The following is a 27,854-nucleotide window of genomic DNA, read 5'->3' as shown; positions in this document are numbered from 1 at the left end:
AAGGAAGTTCTTTAAAAACATAAATAGTAAACAGACTCGACTTTGTCCTTATGTTACCATGTAGCTTAGCTATTAATTTGATCAAGAAATTTTTAGTATCAGTTTATCTAGTATCAATTTAGTGTGTCTAAAACCTGATATAATGAATCACTATTGTAATACGGAAAAAGTAGATATGTTACTAGTATTTGGCGAGTGTAGAAGAAATGCACGCAATGCAGTGGCTTTGTACAGAGAATGATATCTGGATAAAGTTCATCCTTCTGCAAAAAGTTTTTATAATACTGAGTGTTCTTTACGTTTACATGGCACGTTTCCATCTGGAAAACGTGTCAATCGTACTAGGCCAGTTACTAATGATAACAACGCTGTGTTAGTTCTGGCGAATTTTGAAGTTAATCCGCATATTTTTACTCGAGCAGTCGCTGCAGAAATGAATATATCACATTGTTAATTTTGAATTAAAATGTAACATAAAGTAACATTGTATGCAATCATTAAATTATTATTAAATTTAATGACGGTTACAAATTGATTTTCTGATTAATGACATTTTTTATCAGATTATTGTAAGTGCTCTAAAAATCGTGGCAATTGTTACGAGAATCACCTTTATAAGATTAAAATAAAATATCTCGTAAACTATTCACTTTTTAACCACCCTACCCTTATAATTTTTTATGGAGAATATTATGAGGAATCAATTTGTGTAAAAAATATGATGGTTCCATTTAAAAAATTTAAAGTAATATTAATTTATTTATAAAAAATTATTTTTATTTTTTATTGTATGTTATAGCTTGCGTAAAGCAGATTAAGTTTCACTGTATAAACTTTCTATTAAACTGGCAGAAATGTCCCAAAAATCGTGGCAACCGTTACGTGAATCACCCTGTATATAGATATATACTCTACAGAACAATTAGCATATATATATTTGTCATCTGTGTTTTATGTGTGACATGTGTTTATATTTATATTTATACGTATACATAATTATAATTATAATTGTATATAACAGTTGAGAATTTAATTTCTATATAATTATATATACATGTCATTAATTTGAGAAATTTTAATTATTATTATATTAAAATTTAAGAATTTTTATTGTATAAAAATAATGATTCAAAATATATTATTTTTAAAATATATATTATATACATAGATGATATAAAAAGTATAATTTTATCATTATTAGAAAAAAATATTTTTATCGGCTCTCAATATTAAGAATATAAATATGATGTTTTTTAAATCGGCCAACAGAACCAAAACACGAAAAATTAATTATTCGGAACTGTATCTCTTTGTTTGAGATCACTAAATTCCATATATAAATTAATCTCGCAACTTACATATGGAGAAATAGGCGCGAAAAATATAGGTCCGAAAAGTCGCTGAAGCGGGAATCGAACCCGCGTCTTTCACTTTCCGGGCGACTGCTCTTATACCAACTAAGCTATTCAGACCCTTTCGATCCTATATTTTTCATTTGCCTTTTAGTAGATGTTAGTAAATAACGCCGTTATTAGGCTAAGGCGTGAATAAAATCAGAAAAAAATCATCGTAAACCGTTTATCATTATTGTTAAAGTTATATATTTTATTATCAATTTTTCTTATTGTTAAAAATCTATCATTATTTAATTTCTTTATTTATTTCTTAAAAATATTTTTAATAATTAAACGCATATAATTATGTTTATATAATGAATATAATTTTACATGAACACGTATCAAATGATGCAAAAATATCTAATTTTTGTAGAATATATTTATATAATTATTTATTTTAATTATTTATATTTATGTAATATATATATTGGTATGTTTATATAATATTATAAAATAAATTCTTAAAGATGTACTTTTAAATAAAGACGGTATAAAATTTAGTTAAAAGAAATGCCATTAAAGAAATGTGACATTTGAAATATGACTAACAAAATAAGAATCAGAAGTGGGATCATGAATGTGTCATGAATTCTAAATATCTACTTTATGTGTTTACGCAATTTTTTGTGCATTAAGGAAACAAATTCCATACTTCTTCGCCAATCTTTACATTTTATTTTGTTTTTGGTAAGAATATAATTAATAATTATTATATTATATTAATTTTGCATAAATTATTACATTAATTAGAACATATATTTTTCAAATTTGTTTTTATGATTATTTTATTACTTCATACAATTAAATAAAACATTTATCAGTAGTGTATGAAATTATTTTCAATGTTTTGCAAAATTATTTTAATAATTATTATTGTACTTTTTATTTTACAATGCTTCGTTAATAAATGATGCTATTTTTTCATTGTTTATTATTGTCTCATGAGTGCCTTCTACGTAATATATTTGTACTGCACTTTCCGTAACCTAAACAGAATATCTCTTATAAGAAATATCTTAAAAATGATAAAATGATTAAATATATTCAAATTTACCTTATATAGACCATAATCTTCTTCTATAAAAGTAATAGTCGCAAGTGTAGGTTTTAATAATATTATAGATGATTTAAGGCGTGGTAATGTAGATATATTATAATTTTGTATAGCAATTATATGATCGTAAACCGTTGAGCATAATATTTTTTTATTTTTAGCAGTTAACATATTGATCTCTTTCGAAAACTGAATAAATACTTCTAACTTTTCCTCCCATGCATTGCACTTATTCAGCTCTAATGCAAGCTATAAACAATAATAATATTATGTACAAAAATAGCGAAATTATCTGCATTTTAAATTAAAACAATATATTTATATTGTATTCTCGCGTACTAAAAGTACTGAACGTCTTATATTCTGATTATCTAATTATTACGTCCACACTTTTTAACTAAATAAGACAATTTTTTTTAAATTTTAAATTTCGTTCGCCAGGAATGAAATACTAAGGTAGTAGATATTAAACTGACTACACTGGCTGTCTATTAGATTTGTTAAACTATATTTATTGACGTTTCGACCATACGGGCTGTGGTCCTTTTCAAAATTACAATAGAAGCATTCTAGAAATTAATGTACATGCAATCAGAATCAACATTTAAATTGAAAGCGTGAAATGTAACAAATGAGACTTACAATGAGTTACTGCATATCGTTATTGACATTTAAAAGTACGCTCCGGTGAGACTTAACTTAAGATCGGATGGTAAATTAACTGCGTTTCACTTGTGTCATCTTGCCACGACTGAACACACTGTACTAACGAATAAACACGCCGAAAATTATGTCAAAGTTAAAAGTTAACAATATTTACATTCCCGCTACATTGTGATGTACCATATGGCAAATTACTAAAATAAAATATAAAAAATATAAAAAATAAAATATAAAAAGTATAAGATAATAAAAAGAATAAGATAATAAAAAGATAAATAAATAAATAAATAGATATATTCGGTTCGCTTATGTCATCCTGCCTTAACATACCAATATTAAACTACTAATAATAGCTCCCAACAATGTATGTTAAAAATTTTTTACTTCAATTTCTAAACAAACTGTCATATATCGTACTAAAGCTTTCAGTGTCTTTCTGTAAATTGATAGTGGAATTCAATTTCTTGATAAAGTACATTTCGGCTATTTCTCTTTTTCTTCTATTGTTTTCTTTATGCAGAATTAAAGGATTCGACCAATCAAATTCATGTCCTTGATTAATTCTGTGCTCACTAACAACAGAAAAATTGCTCGCTGAATTTTTAATATTACGTCGGTGTTCGTTAATCCTAGTACTAAGATGTCTTTTTGTCTGCCCTACATAATTAGAATCACAATTGTTACAATTAATACAATAGACTACGCCGGTTTGCTTATTAATATCTAAATTATCTTTCCCCGATTTTATTAAACAGTTCAGTTTTTTGGGGATGGTAAAAATTACGTTCAGGTTCTTTTTGTTTAGAAATCTATATATGTCATTAGTGAACCGATTACAATATGGAATGACGATGAAATTTTCCCTCGAAACATCCGTCGAATCTACTTTTATAATTTTTTTATCCTCATTGTTTATAGGTTGTGACAGCTTGTGGGTTCTATCATTGACATATTTATTAATGAGATTTTCCGGGAAGCAATTATTTTTCAAAATATTCTTTACAATTTTTAAATTAGAGTCATGAAACCGTTTATTAGATAAATTTATTGCATGGTCAACTAAATTGGTAATGGTGTTAATTTTATATTTCGTCGGATGATTAGAGAAAAAATTGATGTATCTTCCTGAGAATGTTGGTTTTCTGTACCAGTTAGTTATGAGCTTATTATCATCCCTGTGGACAATTGTATTCAAAAAGCTGAGTGAATTATTAGTTTCAATCTCATAAGTAAAAGTTAGTCTTGGGTGATAGCTATTAAACACCTCGCTCACCTCTAACAGTTTATCGTTAGGAAGGATCATGAATATGTCATCTACATATCTATAGAAACAAGATGTTTCGAATCCAAGCAAGGACAAACAATCTGTTTCAAGATCCTCCATCACGATATTTGCGAGTATGGGGGAGAGAGGTGACCCCATTGGACTCCCGTAAATTTGTTCATAAGCTATCACATTAAACATGAAACTAGTTGAACACAATATTGCATCAATCGCATGCCTGAACTGTTGAAAACTAAAATTAGTATGTCCCGATATCTCATTCCATCTCTTTTCTATACCTTTTATGACTAGTTCCTTCGGAATATTAGTGTAGAGTGAAGAGACATCCAACGACACCATTATATCGGTTGACTCTATGGTTTTATTATTTATTGATTTGACGAACTCCCAACTATCTTTGATGAACGATCGAGGTTTTTGAATTGAATTTAGTAAGATAGAGTGTAAATAATTTGCCATCATATACGTTGGACTCCCAATAGAAGAGATGATAATTCTTAAGGGGGTTCCCGCTTTGTGAATCTTCGGCAATCCATATGCTCTCGGAGTGTTCCCGTTCGTGCATTTTAAATTATTAAGAGTACGTTCGTCAATTAAGTTGTTCTTTTGCCAAGATTTTAATAAGTCGTTAATTCTTTGAGATACATTGTTTATCGGGTCTTTTTTCATGATTTTATATGTCGATGTGTCACTCAACAATTCAGTCATCCGACGCACGTATTTGTCCTTGTTCATAATGACAGTGACTTGTCCCTTATCCGCTCGCGTTACAAAAATATCTTTGTTGTCATTTAAAAACTTTTTACATTTTGAGAATTCGTACTTTTAAATGTCAATAACGATATGCAGTAACTCATTGTAAGTCTCATTTGTTACATTTCACGCTTTCAATTTAAATGTTGATTCTGATTGCATGTACATTAATTTCTAGAATGCTTCTATTGTAATTTTGAAAAGGACCACAGCCCGTATGGTCGAAACGTCAATAAATATAGTTTAACAAATCTAATAGACAGCCAGTGTAGTCAGTTTAATATCTACTACCTTACAATTTTTTTTTTTTTAGAAATTTAACAAGAATTTATTATTTTAAAACAGTTATAATCCTTATTATATTCAATTTATATGTATATTATGTATACAGAATGTCCTATTTTAAAGTTTACAGTGTTATATCGCAAACTAATAATTTTATTGAGAAATATTTCAAACAAAAGTTATATGGCTTTAACGTAAGACAGTTGCAAAGAGTAGACCTTGGATAATTATTTGAAGATTCACGAAGGTCACATTTAATTTCTTAAACAAACCTGCCTTTTCATCGCATTTTTATACCAGTTTATTTCGAGAGCTCTCCAAATCACTTTTCAGCAATCTTACCCTAATACTTTTATGCACGGAATAATAAGATCAATCAATTGGTGTAAAAAATACATAGTTGCTTTTAAGAAAAAGTACAAAACTACATGTTACAAATTACAATGCTTTTTTTAAAACAATTATCTGTTTTTTTTTACACCAATTGATTGGTCTCATTATTCTATAAAAATGTAAAAAATAATAAGATAAGATTATCGAAAACTAAATATTTTACAAGATTTTACGTTTTAAGATCAAAAGATTGTTAACTTCAAACTCAAAATAGTACTTAAGAGAAAAATACTTCATTATGGTGTTTTGGTAAGCTCTCGAGATAAGCTACAAGAATATGCAACGAAAAGTAGTAAGTTTCACTTAAAAAATTGAAAGTGATCTTCATATGACTTTCAAACGACTATCCAAGTTCAAATCTTTTGCCACGTCCCGGTTGATGCCATATAATTTTTGTTTAAAACATTTTTCAGTAAAATCATTGGTTTGCAGATATAACATTGTAAACTTTAAAATAGAACGTCCTGTATATATATATATATATATATATATTAAAAATTTACAATATTTTTGTATAAATTTCGTGAAAACTGGTCTACAAATGTGGAAGTAGTTTGCGATTATATAGACAGAACAACTAATTTTCTGTGTTAAACCAGGTTTTATAAAGGCTTTGAGGACCGCGCAAAACGCGGTCTAAAAAGCTAGTTTATATATACATATATATGTATATATATATATATATATATATATATATATATATATAATACATACTCTATTATTATTATAAATTGTGCTTATTCAACGAAACGTTATACTTCAAAACTTCTGTAATCTGTGAGATTACATAAAATAAAACAATTTATCTATTTTATCATTGTAACGAGTATATTTTAACTAGCATATTCTAATAAGTTAATTTACATGTTCTTTTCTCATGTTATCTGTATGTAAACACAATTACGTAAATTATTTTTGCAGTAAAAAGTGCAGTAAATAATATATTTTTGATATTTGACTAACCATTTCATTGGAAGATTCAATGTATAATTTTAACACGCGACGTAAAACGTCATTTTGTAGTTCTTGTTGCGAACTATTATTAAAAAATTTTTCAATCAAAATTCTCATTAGATTAGGAGCTCCATCTATAAGTATTAAACGTCCAGAAAAATTCCTCGCTTCTAATAATCTTGCTAATTCGATGGCAATTAAAGATCCAAATGAATAACCAACAATTAGAAATTCTTTTTGATTTTTCATTTTTCTCAGTACATGCTAAAAAATAACATATACATATATGAAATAATATGCAAAAAGGGACAAGCGTGCGTGAGCGCGCGTGTGTATAATGTATAATCAAATATTATTTATTATTTAAATACACACAGCAATTTAAATGAATATTTAAAATAGATTATCTAATAATTTCGTACAGGCAGAAGATATGCAGCTGATTCCATTATTGAATGAGTAACACCTGGCATATTAAGTACAGTGTGTTGCAAGCATATCGTTGGAAATTTAATTTTCGATTCTATACGTTTATATACGCTTGCAGTGCCATCGATTCCTGGTATAAGAAATATTTCACTTTCAAGAATTTCTTTTTTTGTAGTGAGTTCTACATAAATATCTGAACTTAAATCTGAATCATTAAGTTTTCGCGTCACTGCTTTTAAACTCAAATTATTAGTATCGGCTTCAGTGCCATTGTATGTCTTTTCTCGCTCGACTGTATTTGTCAGTTTTCCAAGTTTAGCAAGATTGAGATTTCGAATATCTTGTACTGTCAATAAAATATCGAATTCTCTCTGCAACATCTGTTGAATTTCCACTGCCATCATTGAATCCATTCCTAGTTCAGCCAGCGATATATTTAGCGCTATTATGTTTAGATCTTTCAATCCTATTTTAGAAATTAAATATTAAAAGAGAGAAAGAATTAAATATAAAGAATTAAGATATGAGTTTAACCGGACCTTATACACTTAATCTTGAAACAACAAAAAAACTATTAAAAAATATAAGTATTAAAGTTATTTCATGTTATCTTCAATGCAATTCAATTATTTCAATGTATCCTTAATAACATTGTTAAATAAAAAAAATTTTACTTTATGTATGAACGTTTTGTTATAAATTTTTTAATTATAACGAATCATTTCTTTATTGTTATCATCATAAGAGTCCTTAGTTCAAAGACTAGTTGGACCCATATTTTTATTCCTTCTTATCTTGAGCGAATTTACGTATTTCTAAAGTAGGTCCTAGACGATATTATTGCACAATATTATTGATCATTTGTAGATTATATAACTTTCAAGTTTGCGCAATATAGTATTGTATCAATCAAAAGTTTGTTGAAATATATTGTGCAATCTGAAAATATTGTATGGTCTGCAGGTATTATTGCGCAATATCGCTGCTAATGCATTGTTTAGACCTGATGTCATTAATATTAGTGTATAATATTATTGTGTAATAATATTGAGAGTCTGCTTCAATATTATTGTACAATTCTAGTTTTGAGACTTTCGCGGCCATTGAAATCATCAATGCAAAAGGCTTTTGCATGGATGCCGCGTGATTGAACAGCGTAACGTTTTGCAAACATTGCAGTTTGCATGTCCTGGCTGAGAGCTCCGATACTGAGTCTTCTTGGGTTGTGGTCCTTATATATATTGTGGGAGTATTCCGTAGATAAAAGTATTCCGTAGATGAAGATAGCACACTGGCCTTAATATACACTCACACCATTAAGGGGCGTCACAACTGAATACTTTTCCGTTATGATAGATGAAAAACCTCCCACAATATAAGGATCACAACTCAAGAAGGCTCAGTATCGGAGATCTCAATCCTGAATATGCAAACTGCAACGTTTGCAAAACGTCGGCATTACGCTGTTCAATCACGCGGCATCCATCCGGAAGCCTTTTACATTGATTATTGTACAATATTATTGTTCAATAATATTGACCGTCTAAGACATGCTTAAAGATGAAGCAGTCGATGTCTTCGACCAGTAATCTAGTATGGGCCTGCTGCAACAAATCATTTATTTAGCACAAATATATAATTGCTTGTTAACTCACCCATTATTTTTGCAACCGCTTCAAGTGGATTTGTTGCTCGGTCAGAATCTTTCTTTTTCTCTGCAACAATCATGCTACTTACGATTGGCCGATCTTGTAGCAAGAATACTTCTAATGTATTTAAGCAAGAGGATATTTCTTGTTGCAATGTACCCCCAATAACAAGTTCCTTGTCATCTTTTTGCAAATCTGCGACAAGCCCAACATCACCAATAGCGCCCCATTGAATAGCCAAACTATGTAAACCTTCTTTCATTCTTCTTTCACAAATCCTTTCCATTACGGAATTAGCCATTCCGTAATTTGATTGGCCTGCATTACCTCTTCCACATGAAACAGAAGAGAAAACGACAAAATGTCGAAGTTGAGGGCAAATTTTTCTTGATAATTCATCCATTTTTTTTGTTGTCCATGCCTTTGACACGAAAGAATCTTCGAATGTTTGAGGCATTTGATGTATAAATATACTATCTTTTAACACAACTGCGAGATTAAATATAGCATCTACAGGACCTTGTTCTTCAGCAAATTTTAATATAGATGTACAATCTTCGTTTTTCGAAGAATCATTAGCTATAATGATTTGTATATTTACACCGCAAGATTGCCACAACGTTACTCTTGATCGCTGATAACCATTTTTTATCCCAGTTCGCGAAGTCAGTACTAGATTTCTTGCACCATGTTGAATTAACCAATCAATTAATTCTAGACCAAAACCACCTAAGCCACCTAAAACGATGTAGCATTTGTGTTCCAAACAATAGTAGCGAGGATGTGCGAGTATAGGTGCATCCAACGATTCATCTTCTTTACGAATTTTTATCATTATCTGTAAATATTAATTTAAAATATATATATATATATATATATATACATTTATATATATATATATATATATATATATATATATATATATATACATTGATATTGTAGATATTGTATACATTACTATATATATGTATATACATATACAGAGTGTTAAATTTTAAACGTAATAGGTGGAATATTTCGTAAACAATGCATTTTAGAAAAAAATGTTTTCTACAAAAGTTGTAGGGTTTCAAAGAAAACATAACATAATAATATTAATATGACCTTGAATAGCACTATCAAAAACACATAAAAATTACTTTAAATTTTTTTAATAAAACTTCCTATTTTTTAAAAAAGGTAAAAATCCTCTCCCGTCTGGCGATTCTCAAATATCTACGTTCTTATTCCTATTTTTTATTATACATATATGCTTGTAGTTTACCTCGAGAGCTTTTCAAAACACTATAATAACATTATTTTCCATTAAGTATTATCCGAATTATGAGACTTGAAGTTTACAGTATTTTGACAAAATATAAAATATCATGTGAAAATCTAATTTTCGACAATCTTACCTTAATACTTTTATGCACAGAATAATGAGAACAATCAATTAGTGTAAAGAAAACATACATATAATTGATTTTTAAAGAAAATGTTGCTAATTACATACTTTTTTTAAAAGTAACTGTGTTTTCTTCACAGTAATTGATTGTTCTCATTATTCTATGCAAAGAAGTATTAAGATAAGATTACAGAAAACTAAATTTTTACATGATATATTTTATATTTTATGTCAAAATACTGTAAACTTCAAGTCTCATAACTCGGATAGTACTTAATGGAAAATAATTTTACAATATTATAGTGTTTTGAAAAGCTCTCGAGGTAATCTGTAAGAAAAAATAGAGGGTTTCATTTAAAAAATTTGAAGTAATTTTTATGTGTCCTTTGTATTGTGTCTTGATGGTGCTATGTAAGATCATATATTAATCTTAATATATAAACTTGGCAAAATTGATTTCGACGTAACTAGCAATTTTATTCAATACTTTCACGACGTTTCGACCATTTGGTTGTGGTCCTTATCAAGTGAGAATTCCATCAATTAAAATGAGATTAAAGCAACATAAAACCAATCTTATTTAAAATTAATAGTTAAAAGAGGAACACGTCCCATCGCTATGATGTTTCGTCAACGACCCGTTGAGTATACGACTCATTTTAATTGATGGAATTCTCACTTGATAAGGACACCAACCAAATGGTCGAAACGTCGTGAAAGTATTGAATAAAATTGCTAGTTACGTCGAAATCAATTTTGCCAAGTTTATTTTCACCACTAGCGTCCAATATTAATTTTGATTGATCTTAATATATAAAACCAAGCGTGTGTATGTGTGTGTGTGTGTGTGTCCTGACTGACTCACTTATCAATGCCCAACCCAAACCTTTGGACCTAAAAAGTTGAAATTTGGGGGGTGTATACCTTGCATGGCGTAGGGACACTAACAATGGATTTTGCTCCAATCAATCCCTAAGGGGGTAAAAAGGGGGAAATGTGTTTTTTACGGATTTCCTAATATCTCCGAAGCCTGATAAGATATAGAGTTTGCTTTTGCTTACAAAAGTTACCCATGCAAATACCTAAAAATCAATTTCTGCATTTTATCTCAATCATTCCCCAAGGGATGAAAAGGGGAAAAATGTCTTTTTACAAATTTCTCAATATTTCCAAAGTCTGATGAGATATAGAGTTAGTTATTGCTTACAAAAGTTACTCATACAAATATCTGAAAGTAAATTTTTGCATTTTACCCCAATCATCTCTTATGGGGATAAAAAGAGAAAATTAGTTTTTAAGAATTTCTCAATATTTCCGAAACCTCATAAAATATAGATTTCATAATTGCTTACAAAGGTTATCCATACAAATACCACAAAATCTAAATCAGTGTGCTCGGAATTAGTTGTCCTTATTGAGCCAATATCAGAAACGACGCCTTCGATTGACGACCGAGCCGCCGATCACTCGGGCAACGCTATGTCTCAGGACAACGCTATGTCTTCTTATACAAAAAGTATGTTAGGATTGTATCTTTCGCCAAATAGTTATTATTTTGTTAATATATGTTTAAAATAGATTACATTTATAATTATATTAATAATAGAAGTTTTAATATTTAATTGTTATTTAATAAAAATAAAAATTATGTAACAAAAAAATAACGATTTGGCGAAAGGTACAATCCCAGCATACTTTTTGTATAGCGTCACTCAAGCTTGTAGCTTGACAATTGAGCCTTGAATGGTAGTGGGAGGAGGGGGGAGGCAAAGGCGTTGCTTCTGATATCGGCTCGAAAAGAGCAACAAATTCCGAGCTGATCTAAATAAATTCAATACACGCGCGCTATACTTGAATTTAAACGAATTGATTTTTTTCCGAATATAATGACTGTGGTAATCGTTTATTCGACTAAATGTAATGCCTGTGGCAATCGATCATTATATATTGGCTAATACATCACATAGTAAGAATAAATCTTATATTAGTTCTCCCGTCATGGCTTCGCCTGAACTCTTCATGTATAGAATTCGAAATTTATAAAAGTTTATTTACGATAATACGTAATATCATACAATGATCTACTTAAAAACTTCTTTGTAGACTATGTTGGTATGTAGTTTTACCCTCAGGTATCAAGATTACCAGACTACTGGGTGAATTAACTCAAGAACAGGCCATGTAGAATTATCTATGTGACAAGCAACTCTGTCTTAAATTAATTCCTGCCACTTTTAGCGACTGTCCTTGAGACTTATTTATTGTCATAGCAAAGCAAATTTTTAATGGGAACTGCAGCCTTTTAAATTCAAACGGGTAGTCTGATAGTGTGAGTGGTATACGTGGTATGAACACTGACTCTCCCATGGCACAACCGGTAAACAATGTTGCTTCAATTACGTTTCTTTGGAGGATTTTCACTTGAGAAATTTCGAATTCTATATATAAAGAGTTTTGGCGAAGCCGTGACGAGGAAACTCTAGTATTATGTTTTCTTTGAAACTCTACAACTTTTGTAGGAAACATTTTTTTTTCTAAAATTCACTGTTTACAAAATGTTCCACCTGTTACGTTTGAAATTTAACACCTTGTATATAGTGTGCGCATGTGCAACGCATGGTCAATAGCAACGTAGTTAAATGCGACGCATGGTCAATATCAACATGGTCAATAGCAACGTAATCGAAGGTATCTGTGGTCAATAAAAACGTAGTCAAAAGAGACTGTTGCATGATTCAAGGTCCATATATTAAAAACGTCTTATTGAAGTCATTTAGAGTTGAAATTGTCTAATAAATATACGTATATCCGAAAATGTTTCCTAACAGAACTACAACCATTGAAAGCTGAATATTTCTTCTTTGTTCGTGAATATTTTTCAAAAAGAAAGTAAAAGAATATTATTTTAACAAGGATAGAGAATCTATTGCTATGAGAGCCAATATATAATGCTTAGCAAATTTGCCAAGATGAGGAACAATCTCAAATCAAGATTTATAAGTTCCTCTTTTCTCCTAATAAACCTCCTAAAATTTCCTAAAATTAAGGAAGAGCAGTCGCCCGGCAAGCGGAAGGTCTCGGGTTCGATTCCCGATTCAGCCGACTTTTTCGGACCGATATATTTTTCTCGTCTTTATTAATTTTAGGAAATTTTAGGAGGTTAGTTAAGAGGAAAGAGAAACTTATAAATCTCTATTTGAGATTGTTTCTCATCTTGGCAAATTTGCTAAGCATTATATATTGGCTCTCATAGCAATAGATTCTCTATCCTTGTTATTTACAATAAGAGCGATCTAGCCATATCATTCGTTAGTTACACACGCTGGCTTTAATATGCGTGTTTTCATTAGTTTACATTGAGACAAGAGAGGTATAGCGGTTTGTTAAGGTGTCTGAATAGCTCAGTTGGAAGAGCAGTCGCCCGGCAAGCGGAAGGTCTCGGATTCGATTCCCGATTCAGCCGACTTTTTCGGACCGATATATTTTTCTCGTCTTTATTAATTTTAGGAAATTTTAGGAGGTTTGTTAGGAGGAAAGAGGAACTTATAAATCTCGATTTGAGATTGTTCCTTATCTTGGCAAAGCATTATATATTTTGCTATGAGAGCCAATATATTTGCTAAGCATTATATATTGGCTCTCATAGCAATAGATTCTCTATCCTTGTTATTTACAATAAGAGCGATCTAGCCATATCATTCGATATTATTTTAACTTATTTATTTAGTAAAAAATTAAAAATTATAAATGTGTTACAAATTCTGTTCAAAATTATTTCCTATAAATGCAAAACTCTACTCTTTATAAAAATATGCAAAAGCTCATTTTGCCATACCAGAATTTTTTATTTGCGTTGCCGCATACATAATTCTGTTCAAGTTTATCTCTATTGAAAACTATTAAATGACAAAAAGTGTAAACAATATCAGATTGACAGAAAATATTTTAAATAGTCACATCAATTAGATTTCCGTTTCCGGTGCACGGGTATTAAGCATGTAAAGAGTGAGTGTGATTTTCCGGAGGTTTTCAGAGGTGGTTAGAGAGTGAAAAAGAGTGAAAGTAGAGTAAAAGTAGAGTGAGGAGAGAAAAGAGGTAAAAGAGAGAGTGAAAGCGTGGAGAGTGCGAGAATAGGAAGAGTGAAAGAGGTGAAAGGAGGCAAAAATAGAGGTAATAGTAACAGTTGGATAGGGAGTAGAGAGGCACGCGGTAGTGAGAACGGGCGGACAGCAACAGCGCGCAGAGAGTAGCGAGAGCGAGTATATAAAGGAGAATAAGAGCAGGAGAAAGGAAAAGGCATTGAATAGGAAGAATACATATAGGTGAGAGGAATAGGTAGGCAAAATGAATAGCGGAAAGAAGAAAAAATAGAAAATGAAGGAGGAGAAGCAAAAGAGTAAAGAGAAAAAGAGAGAAGTGGTAATCTGGGAAATATAGAGAAGCTATGCGAAAGAAAGAGGGAGACAGTGGAAATGAGCGGAGAGAAAGAGATGGAGGCCTTTAAATGGAGAATTAAGGAAAATGATACATGAAATAAGGAGGAAAGTGAGAGACATGAGAAAGAGTAAAGAGGTAAGAGAACAGGGAGACAGAATAAAAGCGGAAATGAAGGAATTAACGAAAGATTATAGAAAGCAAATAGAAGAATGGAGAGAAGAGAAGAAGGTGTTAAGTAAAAAATGGAGGGAATGAAGAAGAGACTGGAGGGATTAGAGAAGATGGTGGAAGAGTGGAAAGAGAGAAGAGGATGGGGGTATAGGAAAGGAGATGGAAAAGAGAATAGTGGATATGGAAAAAAATATAGTGATAAGAGGACTAGAGGTAAAGGGAGGGAAGAAAAGGGAGGGAACAGAGAAGTTGCTAGAAAAGACAAAAGCAAGAATAAAGATAGTAAAAATAAGGAAAATATTTCCTAAGATACTAAAAAGATAGTAAAAATAAGGAAAATATTTCCTAAGATACTAAAAAGATAGTAAAAATAAGAAAAATATTTCCTAGGAGAAGAGAAGAAGAAAGGAAGCAGGATAGTGGTGGTACAGCTAGAAAAGGTAAAACAGAAATGGGAGGTGATGGAAAAGAAAAAGACATTAAAAGGCAAAAAGGAAGGAATTGATGCAAACCTAACGTGGAAAGAAAGAAAGACAAGGTGGAAGTTGGGAGAAATAACAAGGATAGAGGAGAGAAAAGGGAAAGGACGTGAATAAGAAAGATACGAAGAATAGATAAAAAATGGTGGAGATAGAATGAGGAGAAAGAGGTATTAAAGGATGAAAGAGGTATCATAAAGAAAATTGAAGCGGGGGAAGAAGTCGGACAGAAGGGGAAACTTGTGAAATAGAGAAAAGTAAGAAGAGGAAGAGAGATGAAGGGAGAGGAGGATGGAAGATGGCGTTCTGGAATATAGCAAGATTAGGAAACAAAGATAGGAATTTTTTGAGAGAATGGGAAGTAATGGTCTTTTTTTTATCAAAAATATAGATGGAGGAAAAGAAATGGAAGAAGATTAAAAGAAACTTGCCGAAAGAATACATTTGGGAAACGCAATGGGCGAGCAGAAAGGACAAAAAGGAAGAACAATAGGAGGCATAATGGAAATTGGAGGAAAGAAATAGTAGAGAAAGAAATAAAGATAAAAACAGACAAAGAAGGATTTATGGTAGAAAAGATCAAGAGAGGCAAGAAGAGATGAAAGGAGTGTATGTAAAAGAAGGAATGGAGAAAGCGGTAAAAGAAATAGAACATTGGATGGAGGACAAGGAAGAAGGAGTATACACAACCAGTGAGAAATGATTGGTCAAATCGTCATCGATTCGATGTCGATTCAACGAATTTGACATCGATTCGATATTGATTCGACGAATTTGACATCGATTCGATAACGAATCGACGTCGATTCGACCATTATTTCTCACTGGGAATGATAGAAGAAGATTTCAATGCAAGGATAGGAGGAGAAAGAGGAAGAGTGGGTTGGTAAAAGATGGATGAGGAGGAAAAAAAAGGAAGAAAAAAATCGAAGAATGAGATAATAAATACGGAAGAAAGGAAATTGTCAAATTTTCTAGGAGAAAAGAGATGGAGTATACTAAATGAGAATACAAAGGAAAGGGAAATGGACATTTATAGGAGAGAGGGAAAACACGACGATAAGATTACGTAACAGGAAATGAAAAGAGCAAAGAAAGGGTGAGAAGGCTCGGGATAGGGGACAAAGTGGATTCAGATCACCATCCATTAGAAATAGGAGGGAAGCAGAAAGGAAAGAGGATAAAGAGGAAGGAGGGAATGAGAAGAGGGATATGGAACAAAAAAGGACAAATGATATTCGGGGAGAAAATTGGAGAAATGGAGAAGGAATAAAAGGAATGGGAGAGAGTGGAGGAGAAATTGAAAGAGGCGATGACAGAGACAGAGAAGGAGATGAGGATGGGAAAGATGGAGAAGAGAGGATGGTGGAATGAGGAATGTGGAGAGGAGAAGAGAAAGATGAGGAGGGAGCTGAGGAAGTGAATGACGGAAGGAAGAGAGGGAAAAAAGTACAAAAACAAAAGAGAGTAGAATACAAGAAATTATGCGAGATGAAGAAGATGGAGAAAAGCGAGAGATAGGAAAAAAAGGCAGCAGAGATGAAAAGGAAAAAGGACGTATGGGAAATAGTGAACAAGGAGAGAAAGGGAAGAAAACAAATAAACAAGGAGATTGAAATGAGAAAATAGAGAGAGTATTTTATGAGGTTATTAGAAAGGTGAGTAGGAAGGGAACGGGAGAGAGAGAGAGAGAGAAGAGGGGAGAAAGGGGGGAGGGGGAGGGAGGGAAAAAGGGAGGAAGGGAGGGAGAGAGAGGAGGAGGGAGAGGGAGAAAGAAAGAGAGAGAGGAGGGGGCTTAGAGTTCTGGGCGAACAGGACTGGCGACCCCGACTGTAAGATCAGGTATAGAAGGGAGATCTAAATCCATCCGACCTGTAGAGATCTGCCGAATTATATCATTTGTGATTGTTGACCTGAAGAACGGCCGGGGAAGATAGTACCGTCATGTTCATGTGCACGACCTTTCGTCGGTACATGAGGAAGTGAAGAAGGCGGATCCAAAGTTGTGAGACTGACGCCGTTGTCCACCACGAGCGTCCCCTCACGACATCGAACTGCCGACCCTCTGTCTTGGTCAGTAACAAAGTACCGACAGATTGTTGCGTGTAACGCGACACTTCACCGCTAGGACATGCATAACAGTCCTGGTTTCCCGAGAGTGGGAAACGTCCACGACAGTATGTAAGCACGACGGGTCATTGATGCGGCTCATTCAGCCGGGATAAGCCAGAAGGCATTAGTCGAGGTGCTTTTTGGAGAAATCTTTTCCGATGAGGACGACAGGCGGGTCGCCAAACCATCCGGAGTCCGACGCACAGTGGTTTGAAACATAATGCGATTAAAACGTTTTTATTAACTAATATTAACATATTAGTTTTTTTATTTATATTAACATATTAGTATTTTTTATTTATTGTTATTGTGAGTAAATATATTTAAGTTAAATAACTTCTAAATTTTGTTTTGTCAAAAAAAGAAAAAAAGAAAAATTAATAATGACATCTGAAATTTTGAGTTTGTTGCAAAGCTTTGCAAAGCTTGCTATCTTATAATCTTGTACTATGTAACTATTAATTAAACCTATGTCATTTTCAGAAAGCTTTTAAAAATTTTTATGTTACAATTTTGGGTATTAAGTTGCAATAAAAATAAATAGTCTAAATTTGTGTGCATCTTTTTTGAATAATAACATTATTGAATAATAACATTTTTTTTTATAATAATAATATTTCGCACTATTTATTCTTGTAATTTACTATTAATTTGGTTTACTATTACGAATCTACTCGTGAGCTGTGGTAAGATTCTACAATAAGAAATTAAAATAAGTTCTTTTTTCCATAATTTTGACTTTGATCTTATCCAATTTGAAATCTAATCCTAAAGTTAATTGTAAGATTCCATAAACGCGTGCGGTAGGGTGAACTAATCACTTTGCTGTTTTACTGTAAACTTCAGCTTGGTCCACAATGCACATACGTTGCCGCAACTCAGCGCTCAGCGCGTCTATAAATCAATTGAGCGTCAATTCTAGACATATTCGAGTTTTTTCATTGTTAAACCTAGCGAATTAGTTTTGTGTTCTTGTTTTTTATAGCAGACTTCAATTCTGTATTACCAAAGTTTAAAATATTAGTGTTAAAAGTGATTCATGTCAGAAACAAAAATAAAACCCGTTTAATGTTACATAACAATATCATAAATTATTTTGATATAAAAGAGAAGAAAAGTCGTGTACATAATTTCTTAAAAGAAAAATTTTACATTGATAAAGCTGAACAAGCGGCGCGCATACTTATAGAATACAAAAAATTTTTGTCCTTTCAGATTTTGGAGAAAATGTTATTGGTATAATAATGGATTTTTGAACAAGTATCAATTTTGACTTTCACAAGACTTTTGTCCTTTGATAATTTTCGCTGTTTTCCAACAACATCTTTTGTAAGCTGAAAATGTCTACAAAATCGTCCATCAAAAAATTTTGACGAGTGTAGTGAAGTGGTTAAGCGGAAAAAAGACAGAACATCTTCGATAATCTTTTCCTACATTTGAGCTAACATATGCTACTGCTATAAAATTACGTACAGGTGATACTGCGTCTGCAAAATTACTTATGGAAAGTACATCAACTTCTCTTACAAGATCCAAACGAATCTTAGTAAAGTGGAAAACTTCTGAAAAGAATTTGTGTCTCTTATCGCTTGAGAGAGAAAGCTCTTTTTTAATAATATTATTAAATTTACCTAAATATTCCTATCAAGTTTTGAGATCTGCTATTACTCATGGATATAATTTATATTCATCATATTGTAAAATTATGCATTTTGAAGGACAATTTTATCCTGAAAATATTATCATTACACAAAATAATTGTGAAGTTCCATTGCAAAATTTACTCGATAAAACTAGTGAAAGTATTGTACAAACAATATTATTCAACAAAAATAGTATTTCTGACAGTTTCAACAAAAATTATATTTCTGACAATTTCAACAAAAATTGTATTTTTGACAACTTTTTATCACATTGTAAATAGGAATTTGATGAAAGCTCTGATTATTCGATCCATAAATAAAAATCCAAAGTATTACAAGGTAAGACTATATTCGTAACTTCTGTTGTTTTTCTTCAAATAGTTAATTGCATTACTAATCATGTCATCTGAAAGAATCCTAGACCCTCCTCTACCCGATTTTATAGATCAATACGAATTCAATGGATACAAAAGTCTACAGAAGTTTCTAAAAATGAACAGCAATATATTAACAAACAAATTAAAAATTTAACTTTATATAATTCAAAATTAGGAGTGATTAATTTTTTATTATTTTTTACTATGATAAATGGAAAGGTGTGTAATACATTATCAGGCACTTCTGAAATGCGTTATTACATTTGTCGCGCAACAATTTCACAAATAAATTATATAAAATATATCCAGAAAAAGACTGGAAATTCAGAAATATATAGAATGTATTTAGTTTATCAGTGCTTCGCGCTTATATTCATTTTTTAAAATATTTTTTGTATATTTCATATAGATTAGAAATAAAATCGTGGAAGGTAACTAAAAATAATAGGCAAGCTTTAGAATATCAAAAGAAACTAATACAAGATAAATTTCGTAACAAAATGGGTCTTATTGTCGATGTTCTTAAGCCAGGATATGCTACAACTAATGATAGTAACACTGCAAGAAGATTTTTTGCTAACTCATCCTTATCAGCAGAAATTATCGAGATAGTACCGTGATTTTAAAAGTTATTAATTCTGGTTATAATATAAAAGTTGATAAATTCGAACATTATTGTTTGGAGACAGCTAAAAAATATGTCGCACTTTATAATTGATATTATATGGCTGTTTCCATACACAAAATTCTTATTCATGGATCTATGAAGATTCAGAGATTTTATTATTCTCATTGCAGAACTTTCGGAGAAAACTCAAGAAGTCAAAAACAAAGATATCTGATATTATCACGACATCATACAAGAAAATATTCTTATTTGAAAACAAACAAAGATTTGTTTCGTAGGTTAATACTTATTAGTTCTGATCTATATTTAAGTACATTTGGCCACGTAAAAAGGAATACAAAAAAATTAGATGCAGAAGCTATTAAATTAATTAATATACCTAAAGAAATAAAAAAATATCAATTAGAAGAAAAATCAGAATATTAAGAAGAATACGAAAGCGAAAGCTTATAAGACTTTTAAAGATTGTATTTGTGTTGTATTATTAATAAATTAAAATTATAAAGGATAAAATAAAAAAATCAATTAGATTTAAAATATTAATTAGAAGAAAAATCAGAATATTAAGAAGAATACGAAAGCAAAAGCTCATAAGACTTTTAAATATTGTATTTGTGTTGTATTATTAATAAATTAAAATTATAAAAGATAAAATAAAAAAAAATTATAATAATAAAAATAAAAATATAAAAAATAATATAGTATTTTATATATTATTTATATGTATAGTTTATATAGTTAGTTATATATATAGTAATTTATATAATTAGTTTTGTAGTTTACATAATTAAAAGCATATATTGTGTTTCGAACCACTGTGCGACTACTTGGTTCCTACGGCCAGGGGTCACGGTGCAGCGGTCGGACGCTCAGCAGCGCCGCAAAGCGATACTGACCACGCCGCTGAGATCTCGGCCGAGGGGACTACGGGCGGGGCCATCATGACCCCCTATTGCACCTCAAGCACCACAATTGTCTCGGGAGCTTTCCAAGCCCCCCCGGGGGCAGGGATGAGTGCTGTTACAGCCGCGACGATGTCCAGCCCTAAACCACCGACTTGTGGCGAGGTTCCTGGACCGCCTCCTGCGTCGTCCGCCACGTGGTAGCGGTTTCATGGCACTGCGCTTGAATAACTCAGAAGTTTCGGGCCACCCCCCCCCCCCCACGGTGAATCATCCGGTTCGACCGTTACGGTCGACCACGCATAATCCGCTGTTTAGAAAAGGGAGGAGGAAAGTGTAACTATTGTATATAATCGTTACTACCATCTTGCGGATCGATTATCCACCCGCCATTGAATCTCTGGCGCCTGAAACGCCCCTAACCATCATACACGGGCTATCCCACCACTGGGACTGCCCCACTACTGAACCGCCACACTATTGGTGCTACTCCGGCGCGTGGTAGGGGAGCCGGCCGACCGGGTATACAAGCCGGCTAGACAGATGAACCGGCACCAGTCCCGCTCCAAATCCTATACCAGGAAGTGGGCTTCCCGCTATTAGGCTGAGTTTCTCAGTTACTGGTTCCTTCCCTTTAGCGGGCAACAGGCTTCCCGTTGTTAGGCCGGATTTCCCGGTTTCCGGTATACCTGCGACGCTCTGGACAACGGACTTCCCATTGTTAAGCCGGGCTTCCCGGTTTCCGGCGCACCTGCGGCGTTTCGTAGTATTGTAAGTCTTTTCCGGACACCGTCTTAGGCTATACGCCTCCGTTACATTGTATTCCCCGGATAATCCGTAAGTCCTTTCCGAACACCGTCTTAAGCTATACGCCTTTGTTGCATTGTACATATCGGGTGAACTGCAAGTCTCGTCTGAACAACTCATTAGATTATTCGCAACATTGTATTGTGTATATAGGGTAATAGGTTGTAATATTAAGTAAGTTATTATTGTGTTTATATAGGGTGAATTATAAGTCTACACAACTCATTATCCGTGAGATTGTCTTAGATATTTAGTCTTGCATTGTATATCGGGTAGTCTGTAACTCCCTTCTGGACAACATTTTAGTTTTAGTTGCTTTGTATAACACCGGCCTAAGTTATAAGTTTTAATTACATTGTAGTCTCAGCTTCACTAAACCTACTGGGTGACCTGTAAGTCCCTTCTGGACAATATACTTTGATTTGCAATAAAAAAACTATTTCGTAAAGGAATAAGCGAGTTTGTTTCTCCCCTTCCCCCGAATCCTGGAACCGGCGAGCCGATCCGCGGCGTCGGGAAAGGAGCTCCATTACAAGCTGTTAGTAAAAATAAATATTACAGACCGAGAGTTATAATAATAAACAGACTGTCAAAGAAAGTATGGCTATACAATAATGAAATAATAAGAAATTTTAAAAAAGTTGACAAAAAAATAGTTTGAAAAGAAATTTCATCAAACAAATAAAAAACATAATGAATATTTTGCTTATACATATACTATAATTAAGAGAATATAACACAAAAATATTAATTTGTTTTATCTCAAAGTCTTTGATAAAGTCAACAGAGTAAAAGACCTTGAAAAAAGAAAATTAAATACCTATTTGAAAGAAAATAAAAATGAAAAGACATGTATATTTTCATATATTAATATTTCAATTAATTACTCTTTATTATGCATATAATGAAAAATGATCATACCTTGCCAATATGTTTTCCAGCAGCCATATATCTGAATGCAGCTTCTATTTCATCTTTTTCAAAGATCTTTTTGCATAATGGTTTGATAGCACCATTCTTTAAACCTTCTGTTATTTTGTTCTGCATTATTGCCTTACTCTCTAGTTTTGCAGAAAATAATTTATCTAATAAAATGCCGTGGAAAGTAATGCCTTTTGAGAATGAAATTATTTCTAAAGGACTATTGGCAAACATATCGAACTTTCCAATTTCGAGGAAACGACCGTCCTTTGCTAAGCAACGAATAGATGCTTGCAGTTTTTCTTCGGCTAAAGAATTCAATACGATATCCACTCCGCGACCTCCCGTTTCCTGGATAATCATTTGTTCAAAACTTGTATCTCGAGAATTCCCGATATGATCCTCAAGTATAGAAGGAAACGTTTCTCTTATAAACTGTCGTTTTTCGACACTGCCGACCGTTGTAAACACTTCACATCCTTCATAAAGCGCAAGATAAATTGCAGCTTGACCAACACCACCCGTACCAGAGTGAATTAACACTTTGTCGCCTTTCTTCATTTTACCTTTTAAATATAAAGCATAATAGCACGTACTATACACGCATGGAATTGTCGCGGCGTCTTCCATTGTCCATTTTTCAGGTATGATCCAACTGAGATATTTATCAGCTACACGAATATTTGTCATCCCTCTAAAAATAATGATTTAGCAAATTATATAAATATATCATTTACTAAATTAAAATTACATTAATGTTGACTGCTCAGCATTATGGTGTATACCTTATTGAATACTCAAAAAGAGCATTTTTCTTATTATGTAAATATATAATGATAAAATATTAAATTAAAATTTTTTATTATATTTTTGCCATTAATATTATTCAATTATAATATTTATATTATTTAATTGATCTTATAAACATAACTTTTTATATTATAATATCAAATAATTAATATTAAAATGTGTAATTATTAATTTAATATGAATATTAATATTAATATTAAATTTAATGTTAATATTGATATTCAATAAATATAATATTAACATTAATATTATACTTATACATATTAAAGTTAATTAATCATATTATGTGTAAAGATTCTTTTATTGTGTTAATATTATTGTTATTCAATTATAATATTTTATCTTGTATTTTATAATGGCATCTATTTGTCGCACAATATTTAAAAAAAATTTGACAGAATCCTAACGCCGTTTTGTTTATCGGTAAAACATTTTTGTGCACCCTTTTCTTTTTGTTGGTTGAATAAAATAATAAATGCTTTTTCATGATTAAAGTATATATGGAAACAAAGCTTACCGATTTTATGTTAAAAACAAAAAAATTTTTATTTTTTAATTTAAAAACATTTTTTGTTTTTAATATAAAATCGACAGGTTCACGCTTTGTTTCCATGTGCAGTTTAATCGTGGAAAAGCGTTTATTATTTTATTCAACCAATAAAAAAATGGATGCATAAAATGTTTTATCGATAAAACAGGACGGCGTTTAAGATTCTCTTTTAACAGTTATAAACGCTCATGATCACTGGCAGTTAAAGTTAAAGAGATAAATAATTTTTTTTTATTTTAAATGATGATATATATATATATATATATATAGGGTGTCCCATAATTCGCGAATCACCTTTCATGGGCAGATAGAGCGTGTTAAACTGAATAGAAAAGTCCTGTATCATTTTGCGATATTTACAATAATTATTGAGTTATTAACTAAAATATCTAAACGAATGAGCGGGTAGAAAGCGGTAGGCCGGACTCGGTGTGCATGTCGGATGACTTATTTGTTATATGCCGCTTAGTATCAAAAGTATCATCTTACTTTTCGGCGCCACTACATTGGTCACCGCTCGCTGCATGATGCCGCCTCTAGATCAAATAATGCTTATTCGTTCTACCTGCTTATTTGTTTAGATATTTTAATAAATAACTCAATAATTATTGCAAATATCGCAAAATGATACATGAATTTTCTATTCAGTTTAACACGCTCTATCTGCCCATAAAAGGTGATTCGCGAATTATGGAACACCCTGTATATACACATATATATATTGTGTATACACACACACACACACACACACACACACACACACACACACACACACATATATATATATATATAAATGTAAAGTATAAAAGATATCAAAAAGAAGCATATAAAAGTAAGAATTCTTCATTTTCTACTTCATCACAAAAATTTCTAATTTAAATATAAGAAATTTATTTTAACAATTTAAATATTAAAAAAAAAATACATTAATTAAAATTAACTTTATGTACATATATTATTAACATACCCGGATGAACACAGTCCCATAATTCTTTGTCCATTTTTATTAAAACCAACAAATTCCATTCCAATTAAAGAATTATTATTTGGTTTGTCTGAGATAGATTCAAGATTGAGTCTACCACTGGCTATCATGATATCTCTAAAATTGATAGATGCATACACTATCCTTATTAAATTTTTTTCATCCTCATCATTGACAAAAGATAATTTGTTTTGCATCCAACAAAGAGTACTCAGATCACCCGGCACCTAACAAATAAATACAACCATTTTTTAATTCAGTTAAAGTTACAGCAAATTATTATTTAATTTATGAATGAAGAAGCAATATTAATTATTTTGATTTTTCTTAAATAAGGGATTTTCTGATCATACCATCTGAGTAACATAGGCACTTTCTACAAGTTTTGGTTCTAATTGTGGGAAGGAAAAATGCCTATATGATCCCCAAATTTTACCAGAACGTATAACATTAATAGGCAATTCCAGCTGTAGCTGTTCCATGTACAACGATTCTTCTAATGAAAAAGATGGTACATCTTTATCTTGAATAAATACACCTCTAATCATTTCACCGCCCGGTTCTTTTCGTAGACAATTAATAAGGCCGATTAATCCGCATTCAAAGTCTTCTTCTGCGACGACTATTATATTTATTTTTTCTTTTTCTATATCCATAAATGATTTAAGCTTGTTTACCCATGAGAATTCATAATTGTTTACATGCACTATCTGTTGAATATTGCAAATATATTGTATTTTCCTTAATAATATAAGCGTCTTATCAGTGGTGCGTTTCTCTAAAATTACTTTCAATCCATATTTATCTAGACATGAGTAATCATAGATAGCATCCAGTTTTTCTACTGTTAGAAGAAATCCCTTTGGCATTATGACAGACAACAATTGTTCATATAATTCGTTTTTATTTTTTGTTAAAAGTCCGAAACCTATGATCATCAAACTATTTTCGTTTCTCGTCAATTTATCAAATTCTATTGTAGAAACATTGTCAGGTAGAGCAATGTCTTTGAAACGTTTGTGTGTTGCTACCAGTTTGATATTAGATTGAATTTGCGGTAAATCATCTAAAACTTTATTTACAAATAAACAATTTAAATTCTCTGACATTACTTGATCGCTATCCTCGACGAATTCGATGATTTTTACATTTATCATGTTGTAACATTCAAGCGCAATGTGCACCGACATTCTTATTGCGTCTTGCAAAGACAACACACTTAGGTCTCGATGAGCAACAAATTTGTACTCTTCAAGAACGATATTGGCTGTTCTTTGTCGACGAGATATAGGTGTAGTCACGGTGCCGGATATTTCTATTCCTCCAGCTATCAAAACGTCTAAATTTTTATAATTTTGAACAAGGATCTCTGCAATGTAATATATATACAATGATATATTAGATATATATTTTTCAAAAAAGACTAACATTTGACTAAATGGTAACCTTATTTAATATTTATACTGAAAAACCTACGTTTCTCATTATTTAAAAGTTTTTCAATCCATTGTATGTGAGATTTTGGATCAATTACTGCTTTACGTATTTTTGTTGGTATAAGAAGACTTCTCGAATTCTGTCCTAAAATCATCAATTGTAACATGTTATCCATAAATGTTACCCAGTTATTAGTCCAGATAATATGACCATTTTTTCCTGTGATTGACGCGCTTTTTAGTCCACAAAATTCGCCGGTGTATTGATAACCACGAAGTTTCAATTCTTTATAAATATCCTTCATACTCATTTCCTCTTCATCATTGTCATTTCGATCAATAAATGTAGTATATATTTTCTCATTTTCAATCTTAACTGGAATCCGTACTGTTCCAGTAACGACAAGATTGTCTCCTTCGATTATTTCGAATTTCTTACTACCTATAACAATATTGGTGTTGATTTTTTATAAATATAATATAATTTAGCAAAAAATATTCTGTATTATGTTTTACAATGACATTTTAAAGGATAAATTAGCGAAATACAAAAAATATTAAACACAAGGAATATAAATATTATAGATTAATTACACTTGTATTCCAATTTTAAATAAATTACAAAATAAATTTTTTTTTCATAATAAAAGCGTCTCCCTCGTTATTATTGATGTCCACTAAATTTTGATTACATTTTTTAATATTTTACTTCATGTTATGTCTATGTCAAGTTTTATAATGATTGGTTTTGCACCACAAAATTTCTCAATTTGGTATATTTTTTCTACTTTGTATTCTACATTTAAAATACACTTTTTCAAAAACTAGTTGACATTTCTATTTAAAATAGTTTTTCTATTTTAATATCGCAATGATGATTCATTGGTACCACGTCGTCATTCTAGCACCAATGATTCTAATTATCCTAATTATAATTCTATTATTCTAATATTGTAGAATAAAAATAGTAAATATCCTCTTTGGAAAATTTGTTTCTTTGAAAGTATATTCCACATCTAAAAACAATTGTAACCAAAATGTTATTTTATATAATAAATAATTGAATGTTTCTGTAAACAATATATAACATTTTTTGCAATTGTATAAATGTTTTTACTAAATTAAATTTTATAATAATTAAATTAAAATTTATTTTAAGTAATTAAATATTAAAAAAAATTAAAAATTAAGTATAATAAATAATATAAATTTAAAGTGTAAGACATGCAATAAGAGCCAACTCGCGGATGACAGTACGTTATCCCAACGAAACTAAATTTTTTTCCATTAGAATTAAATACCTGTGCACAAGGCACCAAATTTTATTTGGTCACGGCCAAGATTTAA

At 31.2% G+C, this 27,854-nt stretch overlaps 1 protein-coding gene across 3 annotated transcripts in view; it reads right to left on the bottom strand.

The window, feature by feature from the left end:
- Positions 1–2,164: 2,164 nt before the first annotated feature.
- The window catches only part of LOC114936736 (fatty acid synthase-like), a 74,480-nt gene continuing 48,790 nt past the window's right edge, over positions 2,165–27,854 (bottom strand). For all 3 annotated transcript variants that reach the window (XM_085481601.1, XM_085481602.1, XM_085481603.1), the window contains 9 exons: positions 26,548–26,949; positions 25,425–26,440; positions 25,054–25,298; positions 22,727–23,420; positions 8,869–9,700; positions 7,207–7,679; positions 6,794–7,048; positions 2,452–2,700; positions 2,165–2,383 (listed from right to left, as the gene is read on the bottom strand). In XM_085481601.1, coding sequence (XP_085337727.1) covers positions 2,285–2,383; positions 2,452–2,700; positions 6,794–7,048; positions 7,207–7,679; positions 8,869–9,700; positions 22,727–23,420; positions 25,054–25,298; positions 25,425–26,440; positions 26,548–26,949 — 4,265 coding nt within the window. In that variant the 3' untranslated portion in view covers positions 2,165–2,284. The remainder of the gene's footprint in view (positions 2,384–2,451; positions 2,701–6,793; positions 7,049–7,206; positions 7,680–8,868; positions 9,701–22,726; positions 23,421–25,053; positions 25,299–25,424; positions 26,441–26,547; positions 26,950–27,854) is intronic.

Source organism: Nylanderia fulva, unplaced genomic scaffold (genome assembly GCF_048542155.1).
Source record: "Nylanderia fulva isolate GAGA-0341 unplaced genomic scaffold, ASM4854215v1 Scaffold184, whole genome shotgun sequence".
Lineage (NCBI taxonomy): Eukaryota > Metazoa > Arthropoda > Insecta > Hymenoptera > Formicidae > Nylanderia > Nylanderia fulva.
Note: the sequence above shows the minus strand (reverse complement) of the source record. Positions and strands in the feature narration are given on the sequence as shown.